The sequence below is a fragment of the Anser cygnoides genome, chromosome 5 (genome assembly GCF_040182565.1).
Source record: "Anser cygnoides isolate HZ-2024a breed goose chromosome 5, Taihu_goose_T2T_genome, whole genome shotgun sequence".
Classification (NCBI taxonomy): domain Eukaryota; kingdom Metazoa; phylum Chordata; class Aves; order Anseriformes; family Anatidae; genus Anser; species Anser cygnoides.
In genome coordinates this window covers 36,220,746-36,237,496 of record NC_089877.1, presented here as the reverse complement: position 1 = coordinate 36,237,496, position 16,751 = coordinate 36,220,746, and the positions used below count along the sequence as shown (strand labels likewise).

General features: G+C 70.0%; 4 protein-coding genes across 8 annotated transcripts; 3 read left to right on the top strand and 1 right to left on the bottom strand.

Annotated features, from left to right (window-relative positions):
* Positions 1 to 133: 133 nt before the first annotated feature.
* On the top strand, positions 134 to 3,571 carry MAX (MYC associated factor X). 2 transcript variants are annotated; one of them, XM_066998895.1, is made up of 5 exons: positions 134 to 292; positions 445 to 471; positions 1,962 to 2,069; positions 2,459 to 2,588; positions 2,665 to 3,571. In XM_066998895.1, exons 1-5 carry the CDS (start codon positions 257 to 259, stop codon positions 2,850 to 2,852), a joined length of 489 nt encoding a protein of 162 aa, XP_066854996.1. In that variant the 5' UTR covers positions 134 to 256; the 3' UTR covers positions 2,853 to 3,571. The 2 variants fall into 2 exon arrangements, with proteins under 2 accessions (XP_066854996.1, XP_066854997.1); XM_066998896.1 differs by having other exon boundaries at positions 138 to 292; positions 2,465 to 2,588.
* Positions 3,572 to 3,739: 168 nt separating this feature from the next.
* Positions 3,740 to 15,979, bottom strand: FNTB (farnesyltransferase, CAAX box, subunit beta). 3 transcript variants are annotated; one of them, XM_066998859.1, is made up of 14 exons: positions 15,827 to 15,979; positions 15,586 to 15,721; positions 14,674 to 14,744; positions 6,943 to 7,007; positions 6,706 to 6,778; positions 6,338 to 6,429; positions 5,571 to 5,717; positions 5,403 to 5,486; positions 5,172 to 5,258; positions 4,958 to 5,087; positions 4,734 to 4,866; positions 4,339 to 4,450; positions 4,147 to 4,261; positions 3,740 to 4,028 (listed from the first exon to the last, which is right to left on the bottom strand). In XM_066998859.1, the coding sequence occupies exons 1-14, from the start codon at positions 15,863 to 15,865 to the stop codon at positions 3,927 to 3,929; spliced, it is 1,386 nt and encodes a 461-aa protein (XP_066854960.1). In that variant the 5' UTR covers positions 15,866 to 15,979; the 3' UTR covers positions 3,740 to 3,926. The 3 variants fall into 3 exon arrangements, with proteins under 3 accessions (XP_066854960.1, XP_066854958.1, XP_066854959.1); XM_066998857.1 differs by lacking the exons at positions 14,674 to 14,744; positions 15,586 to 15,721; positions 15,827 to 15,979 and adding an exon at positions 7,814 to 7,968 and having other exon boundaries at positions 6,943 to 7,011; XM_066998858.1 differs by lacking the exons at positions 3,740 to 4,028; positions 4,147 to 4,261; positions 4,339 to 4,450; ... (6 more) ...; positions 6,706 to 6,778; positions 6,943 to 7,007 and adding an exon at positions 13,821 to 14,214 and having other exon boundaries at positions 15,827 to 15,978.
* Positions 9,550 to 11,746, top strand: RAB15 (RAB15, member RAS oncogene family). Of its 2 annotated transcripts, XM_066998886.1 has the most exons (7): positions 9,550 to 9,721; positions 10,221 to 10,281; positions 10,398 to 10,458; positions 10,551 to 10,628; positions 10,722 to 10,811; positions 11,246 to 11,311; positions 11,416 to 11,746. In XM_066998886.1, exons 1-7 carry the CDS (start codon positions 9,598 to 9,600, stop codon positions 11,569 to 11,571), a joined length of 636 nt encoding a protein of 211 aa, XP_066854987.1. In that variant the 5' UTR covers positions 9,550 to 9,597; the 3' UTR covers positions 11,572 to 11,746. The 2 variants fall into 2 exon arrangements, with proteins under 2 accessions (XP_066854987.1, XP_066854986.1); XM_066998885.1 differs by having other exon boundaries at positions 10,722 to 11,311.
* GPX2 (glutathione peroxidase 2) lies at positions 12,248 to 13,338 on the top strand. Its single transcript, XM_013170976.3, has 2 exons — positions 12,248 to 12,740; positions 12,830 to 13,338. Exons 1-2 carry the CDS (start codon positions 12,516 to 12,518, stop codon positions 13,178 to 13,180), a joined length of 576 nt encoding a protein of 191 aa, XP_013026430.2. The 5' UTR covers positions 12,248 to 12,515; the 3' UTR covers positions 13,181 to 13,338.
* Positions 15,980 to 16,751: the final 772 nt, after the last annotated feature.

Below are 16,751 nucleotides of genomic sequence, written 5' to 3'. Positions count from 1 at the left end.
AGCGGGCGCGGCGCTTCCGCTCGCCTACCGCTTGTGGGGCGGGGGACTACAGCTCCCGGCGGGCAACGCGCAGCGCGCGTTGCCCGCCGGGAGCTGTAGTCCCCCGCCCCACCCCCTCCCATCCCCGTGTTACCCCTACGAACTCCCCGCCCCACAACACCCCGCGCGGGGGGGCGGGCGGGCGGTCACGCGCGGCGCAGGCGCGCTGCGCGCTGTTGTTGTGGCGGCGCGGCCCGCGGCTCCCCGGCCGGCAGCGATGAGCGACAACGACGACATCGAGGTGGAGAGCGACGTGAGTCCGCCGCCGCCCCCCTTCCCCGTGCCCCCCGCCGCTGCCCGGGTGGCGGCGGCGGAGCGGTAACGCTTGGTTTCTCTCCCCCCCCACGCCCCACGCCTCCTTCCGCACCCCCCCCCCCCCCCCGCCCCGTCCTGCGGCCCCCTCAGGAGGAGCAGCCCCGCTTCCAGTCAGCGGTACGGGGGGGCACGGGGGGGGGGGGGGGGGGCTGTGGGGGCGGGATTTGGGGGGGGTTGAGGGGGGATTGGAGGGGCCTGGGGGGGTGTTGGGGGGGCCTGGGGGGGGATTAAAGGGGCCGGGGGGGGTTGGGGAAGTCTGGGGAGGTATTGGGGGGTCTGGGGGGGGTGTTGTGGTGGGATTGGGGGGGTCTGGGGGGGATTTGGGGGGCCTGAAGGGGGTTGGAGGAGTCTGTGGAGGTATTGGGGGGGGTCTGGGGGGGTTGGAGTGGCCTGGGGGGGTATTGGGGGGGCCTGGGGGGGTTGAAGAGGTCTTGGGGGGGGGTCGGGGGGGTCTGGGGGCGCTTGGAGTGGTCTTGGGAGGTATTAGTGGGGCCTAGGGGGGTGTTGGGGGGGAGTCTGGGGGTATTTGGGGGGATCTGGGGGCTCTGATATTGGGGGGGGTCTGGGGGGGTGGTATCAGGGGGGTGGGAGTATCTAGGGGGGTGTTTATGGGGATCTGATATTGAGGGGGGGTCTGGGGGAGTGCTATTGGGGGTGGGGGGGGCTTGGGGGGGAGATCTGGGGGCTCTGCTGTTGGAGTTCGGGGGGGGTCTGCTATTGGGGGGGTGTTATTAGGGGGTGGGGGGGTGGTATTGGGGAGGTGGGGGGGGCCTGGGGGTGGTTATGGGGATCAGGGGGTTGTGCTATTGGGGTGGGCTGGGAGGGGGCCTGGAACTGGGGGGGAACTTGGGGCTGTTATTTGGGGAGGTGTTTGGGGGGATCTGAGGGCTGTATTTGGGGGAATTTTGGGGGCTGTGTTATTTGGGGGGGGGGGAATCTGGGGGGATGTTTGGGGGAGTCTGTGGGCTGTGTTACCTGGGGGGTGCATTTGAGGGGATCCGGGGGCTGTATTGGGGGGGATGTGGAGGCTGTGTTGGGTTATGGTTTTGGGGGATGCCTGTGGGGCAGTGGGTTTGGGGCGTTATGGGGGGATCTGAGGGTTTTGATCAGGGATCGCTGATTGTTGGGTGGTGACTGGGGAGGGCGCCCATGGGGTTTGTGTCCTGGGGAGGGGGGGACTGGGTGTGTTTTAAGGGGATCCCACAACAAGTGGCTGTGCTTGGGGGGGCTGCGACAGACAATACTTGCTCTTTTGGGGGGGGGGGGGGGCACGGGATGTGGGGCCACAGCTTGGGGGGGGGGGGTGGAGCTGTGTCTCATTGAGGGGGGATACGAGGGGTTTGTGCCTTTTTCTTCCTGAGGGTAAGGGAAAAGGGGGGGTGGCAAAGCTGCCCCCCTTTTAGGGCCACCCCCAGACAGGGCCCCCCAGCTCCGCTGCAGGCTCCAGTGCTTCCCCCCGCAGCAGGAAGCCACCCACGGGCTGTGCCACAGGGAAACCGAAAGCGCTGCCGGGGCGGCCCCGTGACCCCTCCCCGCACACACCCCGTGACCCCGGGTCACACGCCGTGTCCGTCTGTCTGTCCCGTCCCCCCTCTCCCCCCCCGCAGGCAGACAAACGAGCCCACCACAACGCGCTGGAGCGCAAGCGGCGGGACCACATCAAGGACAGCTTCCACAGCCTGCGGGACTCCGTGCCCTCCCTGCAGGGAGAGAAGGTGAGGTTGTGGAGCGCGACGCGGGGCGGGGGGGGCGAGTGTTTTTGGGTGTTCCAGCTTCCCTCCCTGCCCCCCCCCCCAGGTAGCTTTGCTTCCTCCTCCTGCTTCGCCCGGCCCAACGTCACCCGGCCAAGGGTTTGGCACAGGCAGGGCGATGGCGCGGCCAGGGCAGAAATGTGGCAGCGCAGCCACAAGGACGCTGGCGTCCCCGAAAGCGTGGCCCTTGCGGGCAGCCCACCCCCTGGGGATCTGCGTGGGGTCCCCGAGACGAGCGGGGGGCATCCTGCTGTGGTTCCACGTGGCAAAACCCCCGGTGCCGCGGCAGGAGAGCCCGCGGAGCCCTGCGGAGCCGAGGTCTTTATTTCGCCCCGTGCCGCTTCCCACTATTGCTACAGGCATCCCGGGCCCAAATCCTGGACAAAGCCACAGAGTACATCCAGTACATGCGCCGGAAAAACCACACGCACCAGCAGGACATCGACGACCTCAAGCGGCAGAACGCGCTGCTGGAGCAGCAAGGTGAGCGGGGCCGCGCGCCGGGGGCTCGGGCCATGGTGGCACCCCCCCGGGGTGACAGCACGGCCCTGCCTTGCAGTGCGCGCCCTGGAGAAAGCCCGGTCGAGCGCCCAGCTGCAGGCCAACTACCCCTCGTCGGACAACAGCCTCTACACCAACCCCAAGGGCAGCGCCATCTCCGCCTTCGACGGTGGCTCCGACTCCAGCTCCGATTCGGAGCCCGAGGAGCCGCAGAGCAGGAAGAAGCTGCGCATGGAGGCCAGCTAGGCTGCCCCCCCCCGCCGCCACTGCCGCCCCCGCGCCGGGGCCTGCGCCCGCCCGCCGGCCCCGTAAGGACTCGTCGTCCTTCTCTCCTCGGGGCTCTCGGACTGCGGCCTCGCAGCCCCCCCGCGCCCCGACGGACTTGGGGGGGCCTGGGGACCGCACGGAGATGCCCCCACCGCCCCCCCGCCGCTAGCGAGCCCCTCTCCGCGCCCCCCCTCTTCGATTTTATATGAGCATTTCTATTTATACCCAGGGACCACTGCAGCCCAGAGCTGAGCGCGAGGCTGTGCAGGAGACGGGCAGCCCCCGTCCCCCACCCGCCTGCGGGGGCCGCTGCCCTCCGGCCAGCGCCGGGGGGGGGTCTCGCTATTTATTTTCTGCGTGTGCAATTCCACCTGGCCCCCCGCCGCGCCGCGGGGACGGCGCCCACCGCCCTCCACGGCACAGAGCTGCAGGGCTCGGGCTGGGTGGTCTGCATGTGCGTCCTTCCCCATCCCCCACCTCCCCCCCCCCGTCCCCCCCCCACACATCCCCGAGCCCCCCTCCCACCTCTGTCATTTTCTGAACTGTCCCCGTAGGTGACCCCGTCCCCCCTTTTAACGCCGTTCATTCCATGGATCTAAAGTATGTTGTACATACTGCCCAGAGTTGTCTTGCAAGTTAAGGCTTCCCTTTACTATAAGACTATAAATAATAAAAACAAAAAAACTTATTTTATCCTTCCCCGTGGTGGCCGCGTGTTCTTGGGGCCGCAGGAGGTGGGGGGGGGTGGGGGGGGAGCAGCTCCCTGCGCATCCGGGGCAGCACGGGGTCGGGGCTGGAAACCCCGCGTCCCCCGGCGGCAGCTCCGCGCCGCTCCGTGCTCCTACTCACCCCGCGCACAGCCGAGGGCGGGTGTCAGCTCTTGCTTTATTGATGCCACGCCACCTGCGGCGCCCTCAGCTCCCGCCGGGGAGGGCGGCAGCGGCGGTGGCCGGCCGTTTTTTGTTTTTTTTTTTTTTTGTTTTTTTTTGGTATCGCTAGCACCCTGAGGACCTCGCTCTGCTCGGCCGCGCCGTCCGAGGGGGAGCGGGGCCCTTACCCCGCCGCCTCCAGGCTGGGCACGGGCTGCTGCAAGAAGTGCATCACTGCCTTCACCACCTTTTCCGGGGCGATGTTGTAGACGGGATGCGTGGGCTGCTGCCGGAGCGGAGGAGAAGGCGCCTGAGCCAGGCCCGGCAGAGGAACACCCCCGGCGTGGGGGCCCTGCCCGCCCTGCAGACCCCCACCCCCCAGCCCCGGGGATGCCAGCACCTACCAGGCGGTTTTCGGGGACGCCCAGGACCACCTCGTGGTGGAGGTCGCCGCTGCCGAAGTGCTGGGCGATGGCCAGCCCGCTCAGGCAGTAGCAGGTGTGGTAAAAGTCCCGGGACCTGGTGGGGGGAACCCGGGGGCGCTGAGCCGGGGGGGGGGCTGGGGGCGCGAGGCCGCCCCCCCCTCGGGTACTCACTTGCCCGGCTTGTCGAGCAGCCCGCCGGCCGGGCACTGGCAGCACAGGAGGATGTACTCCTGCAGCGCCGACTGGTCGAACATCCAGCGTGCCATGCTGAGCGCCGCGTCGTCTGCGGGGGCAAGGCGGGCAGTGAAACGCCTGGGGGGGGCCTCGGGAAGAGAGCAAATCTCCCCCGCCCCGGGAAACACCAGCATGTTTGCCCAGAAGCCCCTTTCTGCCACAAAAAAAACCTTCAGGGAAGCCCATCAGGTCCCTCCCGTGCCTGCCGCACCCTCCAGTTCTTCCGCACTTCGTTCCTTTGCTAAAACTCGCCCGTTTCTCCCCTCCCCGCAGCCAAATTTTAGAAGCAGACGAAGCCGGTGACCCCCCCCCCCCCCCCGCTGCCAACTCACCCCGGGCGTGGAGCGCGCGGTGCAGCAGGGGCAGCAGCCCGGCCTGCCAGAAGGAGTAGCAGCCGTCCACCAGCTTGTTGCAGCGGCCCTGGAAGCCGCCCTCGAAGCGCATCTGCCGGCCGGTCACCCAGTGCTGCAGGGGACAGAGGGGAGCGGGTGGCACTGCGAGGACGGGGACATCCCCCGGCAGCCCGGGGGCACCCCGGGGCCCCCCCAGAACTCACCAGCAAGCTGCGGAGGTTCAGCAGGTGCTCCTTCTTGAGAATGACCAGCGCCGCCACGCCGCAGAAGGTGTACCCGCCGTGGGCCTCCATGCCCGGCACCCCGCCGATGCCGCCCTCCCAGTTCTGGCACCTGCGCGGGGGCGACGCTGAGGATGGCGCCTGCGGGGGGGGGGGGCACACACCGTCCCCTGCGCCCCCTCGGCCGGCTCCTCACCTCGCGATCCACTCGGCCGTCCCGGCGAAGAGCGCGGGCGTGAGGATGTTGGTGAGCGACGCCACCGAGGCGGCGCAGTAGGCGCTCCTGCGGGAGAAGGGGGCTCGGGGCTGCGGCAGGCGCCCACCCCATCCCCAGCCCTGGGGGCTCTGCGGGGCTCACCCCGCGCTGCGGTGGGGGGCAGAGACCCGCTGTGGGGCAGGTGCCTCATCCCCCGCAGCGCTCACCCACCTCACGTCCACCTCGCCGCCGATGTGCATGAGGAAGGAGCCGTCGGGCTGCTTCAGCACATGCAGGTACTCCAGGAGCTTCTTCCTGCGGGACGCGGGTATGAGGGGCAGCGCGGACCCGGCCCCCACCCCGCTGCAGCCCCCGTGCCGTGCTGGCCCCCCGCTGTACCTGTCGATGACGCCGAACGCCTCCTCCGTGCCGATGATGCAGAGCGCGTTGACGGCGGCGTAGGTCGGGGCGAGGTGGGGGTGCTGGCCGGGGCCCCCCCCGAAGCCGCCCTGGGGGCTCTGGCAGCGACTCAGGAACTGGCAGACGCTGCGGGGACAAGCGGAACAGCTGGGGAGGGGACCCCAAAACGGCCACCAAGGGGGGGTGGGCAGGAGGACGAGCCACCGCGGGTGGCGGCAGGAGCTGGCGGTGGCACCGAGCCCTCCCCTGAGCGGGCAGACCCCTCCCTCAGCGCTTCCCCCAGCAGCGAGGGGTTTCAGACCCGGCTGAACATCCCCAGGAGCTTCCGGAGGATTTCAGCCTGCTCGTGACACGGGGACATCCCCCACCTGAGCGAGGGAGAACCTGGGAGAAGTGGACAGCCCCCGTGCCCCCCCAGGAGGTTGAAGCCAGGTCCCCTATCCCCCCCCTCTGTCACGAGACAGCAGGAGCCGTGCCGGCCAGGAAGAATGGGCGGCATTGACGGCCCCGAAGGACACAAAGCACTTTTGTGCTGGCGCCAGGGCCACGGGGATGGCGGGAGGTGGCCCTGGCTGTGCCGGGCGGACACGGGAGCAGGCACCTCCGGGCTCACGTGGGAGCACGCGGAGCAGCTGCCTTCTCCCGGGGGTGCTGCGGGTCAGACCCAGCTCGGGGGGGTGCTCCCGGTGTCAGCACCAAGGTGCCCAGGGCCCCCAAGCGCCCCGCAGGAACCGGGGGTGACTTACTCAGAGGCGACCGCCTGGGGAATGGGCTCCTCCAGCAGCTCCAAGCTGTGCAGGATCCAGTAGCAGAGCCAGGGGCGGCTGGCGTCCAGACACTGCGGGGACAAGAGGGGACGGGCAGGAGGCGGGGAGAGGGGCCAGACAGAACCCCCAAACCCGCAGCTCTGGGGCACCCCGCGGGGACAGGCACGACCCAAGGGGACCCGCAAGCGGCACGGGAACTGCTCCGCCTGCCCCAGGGCCACCCGACAGCCAGCAGCGAGGGATTCGGGGCGAGAAACACCCGGCGATAATTAAAGCAGCACCCGGAGGCTGAAGGCATCGCCCAGGCGGGGAGCCCCGGGGCAGAACGCCGGGGCCGTGCCCGGTACCTCGTAGGCTTCGCTCAGCTGCCGGAGGCCTCTCTTCAGGTAATGGAAGTGCTTCTCCCGCTGCAGGACGAATCTGCAAGGCAGGCAGGGCGCGGCGTCGCAGCGCCGCCAGCTCCAGCCCCGGGACCCGTTGGCCACCAGAGCCAGAATTTTGGCTTTTTTTTTTTTTCCCCCTATTATTGCTCTTTATCCTTATTCCAACTTCCCGCAGGTGGAGGGAGCGCGGCGGGGACTTACTGCGCAGCGTGGTGGTTCGTCTTGTAGGCGTCGAACACCTCCTGCACGATGTCCTCCACTTTGCTCTGCGGCACCGCGAGCACCCGGGTCAGCGCCGCCGGGAGCTGCCGCCCTGCACCCGGCCCCGCAGCGCCTTCCAGCAGCTTCCACCCGTTTTGGGTTTAAGGTCAAAGCCTCACGGAACCCTCCCCGCCCCGCACAACGTCCCCGGGGGCTGAGGGCACTGCTGCAAGAGGCGCAGCCGGGGTTCTTGGCTGGGCCTTTCACCCCGGGGGGAGCATCCCGGGATCGGGGTGGGGGGTGCCTTTGCCCCCCTGCCTCTCTTGTACCTGGTCCCAATGCCCCTTGGAGCTCGGACCCCCGGCTCCAGGCTCCACGGGTCCCTCCGTCCCCAGACCCTGAGCCCCTTCAGCCCCTGGCCTCCCAGCTCCGTGCCCGTGCCCCTTGAGCCCCCAGACCCCCGGTCCTGAGCCCCCCCCAGACCCCCACCTCCGGCCCTCCCCAGCCCCAAGCCCCTTGGGCCCCTCGGCCCCAGAGCTCTGCCCCCGAGCCCCCTCTGCCCCCAAACCCCTTCAGCCCCCGGTCCCCCAGCTCCGTCCTCGTGCTCCTCGAGCCCGCAGACCCCCGCCCCCAAGCTCCGGCCCTCCCCAGCTTCGGGCCCCCCCATCCCCGAGTCCCTCGGGCCCAGACCCCCGACCCCGAGCCCCCTCTGCCCCCCAGCCCCCGGTCCCCCGGCTCCGTGCCCGTGGGGACCCTTGGCCCCCAGACCCCCGGTCCGAGCCCCCCCGGTCCCCCCCCCAGCCCCGAGCCCCCGGCCCCCGCCCCAAACCCCCCAGCCCCCGGCCCCCGGCAGCCCCCAGACCCCCGGTGCTCGCTGGAGGTGTGCGTCCTCACGCCGTCGTCCCGCAGCCGCCGCCGCCCGCCGGGGCTCCCGGGGCAGGCTCCCGCCATGCTGCGGCCGGCCCGGGCGGGGGCAGCGGGGCCGACGGCGGCCGGGCGGGGACACGCGGCCACGCCCCCTCCGCGCCCTGGCCACGCCCCCTGCGCCCTGGCCACGCCCCCTCCGCCCCGCCTGGCCACGCCCCCCCCTCCCCGCCACCACCCGGCCCGGGACCGGCGCGCGCGCGCGTGCGCGAGGCGAAGGGGTCGGCCGGGGCGGAGGGCGCGGCGTCGCCGCGTGACGTCAGCGCGTGGCGTCACCGCGCCGTGACGTCATGCCGGGACGCGCGGCTCCGTGCTCGGCGCGCTGCGGGTGCGTGTCGCGACGTTGCAGCGCTGCGCTGTGCCGCGGCGATCCCGCACCGCGTTGCACCGTTGCACTGCTGGGGCGTGTGGCGCCATGGCACTGCTGCCCCACCTCGCACTCTTGCACCAGGTTGCACCGCTGCACAGCTGCACCGTGTTGCGCCGTTGCACGGCTGCTCCGTATTACACATTTGCAGTATTCCGCCACGTTGCACTATTGCATCGCGTTGCACTATTGCACTGCAGCACCGTGTTGCACTGTTGCACCATTGCACTTCTGGGGCACGTTCCCCATTGCACGGCTGCACCATGTTGTGCCATTGCACTACTGTGCCACATCGCACTGCTGCACCGCATTGCACTCTTGCACCACGCTGCACCATTGCACAGCCGCACCCTGTTGCACCGTTGCACAGATCCTCTATGTTGCACATTTGCACTATTCCACCACATTGCACTATTGCACCACGTTGCACCATTGCACGGCTGTTCCATGTTGCACCATCGCACCATCGCACTGTTGCACTGTGTCACACCATCGTGCAATGGCGCCACGGCGTCGTGCTGCACTGCTGGGGCACCGTGTTCGCTCTGCTGTGCTGCTCCACGCCGCACCTGCACATCATGGTGCTGCCAGGTAGCCCCGGTGCACGGCCCCGCTGCACGGCGTCGCTGCCCTGTGCTGCGCTGCTGCATCACTGCATGTGACACTTCCCCATGCCACTGTCCCGGTGGCATAGCATCGCTGCGTGCAGCCCTGCCTCGTTGCACCGTGCCGCTGCCCCACGTCGCTGCGTGGCTGCACCACCGCTGTGCTGCTCCGTCTCCTCGTGCCACCACCGGGCTGCACCGCGCCACGAGGCCCCGGCCAGGCCCTACTGCACGTGGGGCTGCCCCACGCTGCCCTGCTCTGGGACCCTCACCTCCAAGCCCACCCCCAAGTGTCCCCCGGTCCATGCCCGGGTGTCCCTCCCCAATGCATCCCCACATCTCTCCCTCCCCATAGCCCCCCGGTGCACCCCCATGCCTCAGGGCACCTCCTGGTGTCCGCCGTTGCATCCCTGTGTCCCCCCAGCTGCATCCCTCCGCCGTCACCCCCGTCCTCTGCTCCAGCCCCGGTGTCCCCCCCCCGGTCCCCAGCGCACGCCCAGCTGCCCCCCACCCCCGGTGCAGCCCCGCGCTGCCTCCCGGTGCCCCGGCTCATCTCCCGGTGCCCCCACCGGTGTCCCCCGGTGCCTCCCCGGTGTCCCCCCCCCGGGTGCCTCCCCGTGTCCCCCCGGGTGCATCCCCGCGTCCCCCCGGCGCATCCCCGCGCTCCGCCCCGGTGCCAGCCCGGCCGCCCGGAGCGGCGGCGCAGGAACCCGCCCCCGGTAACGGCGGCGGCGGCGGCGGCGGCGGCGCGGGGCCGCCATGGCCAAGCAGTACGACGTGCTCTTCCGCCTGCTGCTGCTCGGCGACTCGGGCGTGGGCAAAACCTGCCTGCTCTGCCGCTTCACCGACAACGAGTTCCACCCCGCGCACATCTCCACCATCGGTACCGGCACCGGGGGACGCGCGGCAGCGGGGAGCCGCGAGCGGCGGGGGACGGGGGGCACCGGGGAAGCCGCAGCGCTGGGGAAAGAAAACAAAAAAAAAAAACCAAAAAAAAAAAAAAAACGGGAAGAACGGGGGCTCCGGGAGCATCGCGGCACCACCGGGGAGCCGCCGCCGCGCCCCGCCGCCGGGAGCGGGGAAGCCGCGGGCACCGGGGAGGCGCCGCGCTGGGGAAACGGGGACACCGGGGATGGGAGCGGCGGGGAACCGGGGGCACCGCCGGCAGCTGGGGGCACCTGGGAGCCGGAAAAGCGGGGAGCGGCGGCACCGGGGCGGCGGGGAGGCGGCGGGGAGCCCGGCCGGCACCGGGGGCATCGCAGAGCTCCGGCACCATGGGGGCACCGGGGCGGGGGGGGGGGGGGCACAGAGCAGAGCCCTGCCCCCAAATCCCCCCCCCCCCCACCTCCCCAAAACCCCCCATGTGCCCCCGCCCTGGCCAGGCGTGGACTTCAAGATGAAGACCATCGAGGTGGACGGCATCAAGGTGCGGATCCAGATCTGGTGAGTGCCGGGGGGGGCCGCACCCCGCTGATGTGCCCCCCCCCCCCCGGGGTGGGGCTGGGGCCTGGAGCAAGCAACGGGGCTCCCCCCGACCCCCCCCCCCCCCATGTCCCCAGGGACACGGCGGGGCAGGAGCGGTACCAGACCATCACCAAGCAGTACTACCGGCGGGCACAGGTAGGGGCATGGCGGGGGGAAACTGAGGCACGGGGGGGGGGGGCGGGGGGGAAAAAATACTGCCCCCCCCCTCCCCGGTGGCTCTCCCGCAGGGCATCTTCCTGGTGTATGACATTGGCAGCGAGCGCTCGTACCAGCACATCGTCAAATGGGCCAGCGACGTGGATGAGGTGGGGGTTTGGGGGGGTCCCCGAAGCGGTGACACGCTGGTTTTTATTGGGGGGGGGGGGGTGCTGATGCACACCCCCCGCACACACACACAGTACGCGCCCGACGGCGTCCAGAAAATCCTCATCGGGAACAAGGCGGACGAGGAGCACAAGAGGCAAGTGGCCAAAGAGCAAGGGCTGCAGGTGAGCTGGGGGGGGGCAGGCACCCCCAGCATGGCCGCCCCCCCCAAAAAAAAGCCCAGTGGCCCCCCCAGGGCCCCCTGCACCCCAAGCATTCCCAGGCCACCTGTGCTCCCTCCCGGCATGGCCAGGTACCCCAACCCTCCTGAGGTCTCCCCTATAGCCAGGGCCCTCCCCTGCACCCCCAGCGTGGCCAGGACCCCCGTCTGCCCCCCAAAATGCCCAGTGTCCCCCCTAATGCCCCCCCCATCCCCCCACGGCACCCAGCGCATGGCCCTGGGGTCGCACCCCACGGAACCACTGCTGTCCGTCTGTCCACGTGCCTGCGGGGAGCAGAGGGGCTGGAGGGGGGAGGTTGGAGAGGGGGGAGAGGGGGCAAACCCCCTGCCCCCCGCCCCCCAAAATCACATCGGCGCCGCCGAGCCCTCGCCTTGCAGCTGGCCAGGGAGTACGGCATGGACTTCTACGAAACAAGTGCCTGCAGCAACCTGAACATCAAGGAGGTGCGTGGGGCTGAAGGGGGGGGGGGGGGAAGGGGAGGCAGCCGGGGTGTGCCCCCCCCTCTCCTTCCCGGCCCCCCCAGGCTCACCCCGCTCTTCCCCCGCAGTCCTTCACGCGGCTGACGGAGCTGGTGCTGCAGGCGCACCGCAAGGAGCTGGCAGGGCTGCGTGCCGCCGCCGCGCCCCCCGACCTGGCCCGGCTGGAGGAGGAGGAGCAGCAGCCCCCGGGCGGGCAGGACAGCCCCAAGAGCTGCTGGTGTTGAAGCCCGTTCGTTCCTCCCCCCACACAAACCCCCCGGCTCCCCGCCGCCGCCAGACCCGTTTTGGGGAGGGGGGCTTGGCGTGCGTGGGGGGTCCCCAGGCGCTGTTTGCACACCCCGCGCCCCCTCCGCCCCCCGGTTTTGCACACTTGGTTTCCACAATAAAGGAGATGCTGGAGCCCCCCCCCCAAGCTGGCTCGTCTGGTGCCACCGGGACAGTGTCCTCGGCACCGCGGGCAAAGCCGGGCTGCGGCAACCTGAGCGGCGATGAATAATGGAGGGGCTGGGCCGGTGTCCCCTTTCCTGGCTTGGGGACGCGGCTGGGGGGACGCAGGGACATCGAACAGCCTGGCAGCGGGCACTGGGGTGGGTGGGCATCGGGATGCGTGGGCACGGGGGTGGTGGCTGGCACCGGGCTGCTGCTCCTTACTGGGATGGCTGTGCATCAGGATGGGTGGGAACTGGGATGCCGTTCCTTACTGGGATGGGTGGGCACCAGCAGGTACCAGCCTGCTGGTGGGCACTGGGACAGGGCCCACTGGTCCCAGTGGGCCGGGTTGGCCAGGGAAGGAGAGGCGTGGAGGCACCCGTCCCTCCCCATTGCCTGCCGGGGCGCTCGCAGCACCCCACGAAGCCGCAGCACCCCGTTATCTCCCAACGCCCCAGCTGTTTCCAGCTGTGCGGGGAACCCTTGCCCCAACAGGGACGGCGCCCGCGCCCCACGCCGCGGCGGTGTGAATTATTGAGGCGGGTAGGAGCATCGCCCCGGCCTTCCTCTGCCTCTTCCTCGTCCCCTTGGGCCGGTGCCAGCGGGTGGGACGGCTCCGGTTTCTGCCAAGTCACGGCGGGGCGCGGGGACCTCGGTGGCGTCACGTGGGCGCCGGGTGGCCCTTAAGGCGCGCGGGCAGCGGGCGGGCAGGCAGCAGATCCGGAGCGCACCCGCAGCCATGAGCGTCCCCGTCGCCAAGTCCTTCTACGACCTGAGCGCCACCTCCTTGCAGGGGGAGAAGGTGGACTTCAACGTCTTCCGGGGCCGCGTGGTCCTCATCGAGAACGTGGCGTCGCTCTGAGGCACCACAGTGCGGGACTACACCCAGCTCAACCAGCTGCAGGCTCGCTACCCGCGGCGCCTGGTGGTGCTGGGCTTCCCTTGCAACCAGTTCGGCTACCAGGTAGGTGCCCAGCATGGGGGGGGGGGGACACAGAGCCCAGTGCTCGGGACAGCGGCGGCACAACCCCGGTGTCCCCTTCCCCATCCCAGGAGAATGGCACCAACGAGGAGATCCTCAACTGCCTCAAGCACGTGCGGCCGGGGGGCGGCTTCGAGCCCAACTTCACCCTGTTCCAGAAGTGCCAGGTGAACGGGCAGGACACCCACCCCGTCTTCGCCTACCTGAAAGCCCACCTGCCCGCCCCGGTGGACGAGCCTGACCACCTGATGACCGAGCCCCGCTTCGTGGTGTGGAGCCCCGTGCGGCGCTCCGACATCTCCTGGAACTTCGAGAAGTTCCTGGTGGGCCCCGAGGGGGAACCTTTCCGCCGCTACAGCCCCCGCCTGCCCACCGCCCAGCTGGAGCCCGACATCCAGCGCCTCCTCAAGCTGGCCAAGTAGGGCTGTCCCCCCCCCGGGGACGGCCCCAGCCCTCCGCCGGGTGACGGCCCCCTCTGAAACCCCCGCGGGGGGGGGGCCCGATGTGGCGGCGAGCCGGGGCCACCGGGGTGGTGGGCGCCCGGATGGGGTCGGCTGCAATAAAGGAGCAGGAGACAGCGCCCGAGCACCCCCGTTTGTGTCCCCCCCAGCCCCAGCGCACGGCGGGCGGTTGGGGCCGGGGAGCGGCTGCGCGGGGTGGATAAGAGCCAGGCGCGGTTGCAACCCCACCCTCGGGGGGGGGGGGGGAACAATTTTGGCAGCCCCAAGGTGAGGGTGTGCTGCCTGCCCTGCCCTGCCCGCCCCAGGAATGCGCACCCCTGAGCACGGCGGGGGGGGGGGGCACTGCAGTGTTTGGGGGGGGGGCAGCGATCCCACTACGCCCTGGGGGGAAATGGTTCAGGCATGGGGTTTGGGAGGCTGCATGTGCGCCTGGGACACAAGGAAGGGTGGTGGGAAGGGAGAAGACTGTTCCATCCCCGAGCAGGGCCCCAGCACCCTTTGCTGGAGGGGCTCGGGGGGCTGAAAATCACCCCCGCCCCCCTCCTGTTCCCATCCACACAGGGGGAACGATCCCAAAGCTCCCCAGCCTGCGGCACCGAGCTGTTACACGCTCACATTTATTGCCCACGCGGACCCCTTTGGGGCAGAACGAGGTGGCTGTGCCACCCTGAGCCGTTTCGGGGGTGGGTTTCTGGGCCCCCTCCCTTTCTTCAGTGCGAGGGGGGCTCGGGAGCAGGCGCAGCACGGGGCTGGAGCAGAGCAGGCAGCATCCAGCATTGGGTGTCCACCGCATCCAGGCTGGAGGTTTGAACAGGAGCGGGAACGAAGCCCCCCAGCGCCAGCAGCGCGGTCCCACAGCTCCGTGGGGCACACGGGGAGCGGGGCCGGGGCACAGACGGGCTTCAGAAGAGCGGGGTCATCTGGCGCGGGTCGTCGGGCAGGATGCTGATGGAGTCCTCGGCCCGGCCGCACAGCAGGCACAGCATGGTGTACTCCTGCAGCGGGACACGGCCGCGGGGCTTTCAGGCTGCTCTGTCCCTCCCCGACTCCTCTCCACCGCTGGGGAAACCGGAGCCGGGGCCGGCACCTGATCCCCGATTGCAATCGGACCGCGGCGGATCGTGTTTCATCCCCCGGGACCCCATTTCCCCGGAGCCCATTTTCCAGCATTTAGCTGCTGAATGGGAAATGCGCCAGGGAGGAGGGCTGGGAAGCGCGAATCCGGCGCTGAGACAGCGCCGCGGTGAGCCCAAGGCTCCTGTTTCCAGCTCCTGCCCGTGCCGAGCTCCTGAGCTGCCCCCGAGGCGCTCGCCTCCGAAGCTGCGCAGCTCCCTCCTGCGGCTGCAAGGGCAGGAGGGCAGCAGCAGGGCTCAGGGTGCCTCTGGAGCTGGGGAGAGGCTGCTGGGGGGGGAGACGGGACCCCCAGGAGGACGGGGAGCCCCAGGAGGACGTACCTGGTAGTCATCCACCACGCTGAAGGTGTACTCGTGGCGTGCGATCAGGTGGTGGCAGTTCTTGCACAGGTCTGCGGGGCAGGAGCAGTTCAGGGGACGTGCCCAGCCCTGGCACCGCTGTCCCTGGGAACCCCCAGCCTCACCCCCAGACCCTTCGGTGCCTGAGCCCCCACCTGAGGGGCTGACACCCCCCTACCCGCCCCAGTCCCCAGGGTGGGTCCCCAAGCCCAACTCACCCCCAGGCACCTCAGCGTGCAGCAGCCCCCCAGACCCTCACCCAACCCCCCCCAAATAACCCCCAGAGCCCCCAGTAACCCACCAGAGCACCAGATCCTCCCCAGGGAGCCTTCCCAGAGCACCAGGACCCCCCAAATTATCCCTCCAGGGCAAAAGGACCCCCCCATGACCCCCCAGAGCACCAGATATCCCCCAATACCCCCTCCCCAAAGCACAAGACACCCCCCCAAATAACCCCCCAGAGCACCAGATACCCCATAACCCCCCAGACCACCAGGACCCCCCAACACCCCCAAAGAGCACCAGGACCCCCCAATACCCCCAAAGAGCACCAGGACCCCTCAGTAACCCCAAAGAGCACCAGATGCCCCCAATAACCCCCCAAAGAGTACCAGGCCCCCCCCACTACCCCCACAAAGCACGAGACACCCCCCCCCAAATAACCCCCCAGAGCACCAGACACCCCATAACCCCCCAGACCACCAGGACCCCCCAACACCCCCTCCCAGAGCACCAGGACCCCCACCAGTAACCCCCCAAAGAGCACCAGGACCCCCCAACACCCCCCCAGAGCACCAGCACCCCCCCAAGCTCCCCCCCCCCAGGACCCCTCCCCAGTAACCCCCAGCCCCCCAGCCCCCCCGTATCACCCCCGGTCCCCCCCCGTCCCCACACGATCGTAGGTGACGATCTCGTCGTCGCCCCGCAGGCCGGCGGCGCGGTTGCCCAGCAGCACCAGGTCGCGGCGGCCGCACTGCGCGCAGCCCACGAAGTTGAGCAGGAAGGAGCCGCCCTCCAGGCAGGTGGTGCCCTGCGGGGAGGCACCGAGAGGCCCGGTAACGGCCGGTAACGGCCCCGTAACGGCCCCGTAACGGCCGGTAACGGTCCCCCTCCCCTCAGCCCCCCCCGCCCGTACCCGCTCGGGGAACTCGGTGCCCACACAGCCCCCGCACATCCCGCCCGCCGCCGCCGCTCTCGCGAGACTTCCGCCGCGGGGGGTGGGGCTTACGGAAATGGGCGTGGCTTGGTGGGAGTGGGCGTGGCTTGGTGGGAGTGGGCGTGGCGATGAGCTGCCAGTGGGCGTTCCCTCCCCGCTTCGTTGCCTCCCAGGGAGGGGAGTGGGCGGGGTTTGGGCGGGGAAGGGGCGTGGTCTCACGTAGCCCCGCCCCCGCCCCGGGTGGCGGGGAGGGGGCGCGCAGCCCTGGCGGGGGGCACGTAGGGTTAATGGGGGGCACCCAGGGTTAATTAGCGGGTACCCAGGGGTGACTGGGGGGGTACCCAGGGGTGACTGGGGGGGTACCCAGGGGTGACTGGGGACAACCCAATCTTGGCGGGGGTACCCAGGGCTAGTGCGAGGTACCTGGGGGGGAGCACCCAGGGCTAACTGGGGGGCACCCAGGATTATTAATTGGGGGGGGGTACCCAGGACTAATTGGGAGCACCCAGGACTAATTGGGGGTACCCACGGCTGCCTGGGGGGGTACTTAGGACTGACTGGGGGCACCCCAAGCTGGCTGGGTTGCCCAGGGCTAGTGCAAGGTGCCTGGGGGGGGCTATAAGGGGACACCCCCCAAGGGCTAACTGGGGGGGGGTGCTCAGGACTGTTGGGGGGGGCACCCCGATGGGGGGGTACCCAGGATTACCTGGGGACGATCCAATCTGTCTGGGGGTACCCAGGATTAGTGCGAGGTAGCTGGGGGGGGGCGCCTAGGACCAACTGGGGGGGTCGCAGGACCAACTGGGGGGTACCAGGACCAATTGGCGGGGCACCAGGACTAATCGGGGGGGTACCCAGGACTAATGGGGGGGGCACCCAGGACTAATGGGGGGGGTACCAGGAC

Coding starts and splice junctions, on each gene's coding strand:
- FNTB (XM_066998859.1), bottom strand. CDS start 15,865: ATGTGCGGGGGCTGTGTGGGCACCGAGTTCCCCGAGCGG. Junction 7,008..14,673: donor GCGTGGTGGATGACTACCAG/GTACGTCCTCCT, acceptor GCGGTGCCGCAG/AGCAAAGTGGAGGACATCGT. Junction 4,262..4,338: donor CTGCTCGACAAGCCGGGCAA/GTGAGTACCCGA, acceptor TCCCCCCACCAG/GTCCCGGGACTTTTACCACA.
- MAX (XM_066998895.1), top strand. CDS start 257: ATGAGCGACAACGACGACATCGAGGTGGAGAGCGAC. Junction 293..444: donor ACATCGAGGTGGAGAGCGAC/GTGAGTCCGCCG, acceptor CGGCCCCCTCAG/GAGGAGCAGCCCCGCTTCCA. Junction 472..1,961: donor AGCCCCGCTTCCAGTCAGCG/GTACGGGGGGGC, acceptor CCCCCCCCGCAG/GCAGACAAACGAGCCCACCA.
- RAB15 (XM_066998885.1), top strand. CDS start 9,598: ATGGCCAAGCAGTACGACGTGCTCTTCCGCCTGCTGCTGCTCGGCGAC. Junction 10,459..10,550: donor AGTACTACCGGCGGGCACAG/GTAGGGGCATGG, acceptor GCTCTCCCGCAG/GGCATCTTCCTGGTGTATGA. Junction 10,629..10,721: donor GGGCCAGCGACGTGGATGAG/GTGGGGGTTTGG, acceptor ACACACACACAG/TACGCGCCCGACGGCGTCCA.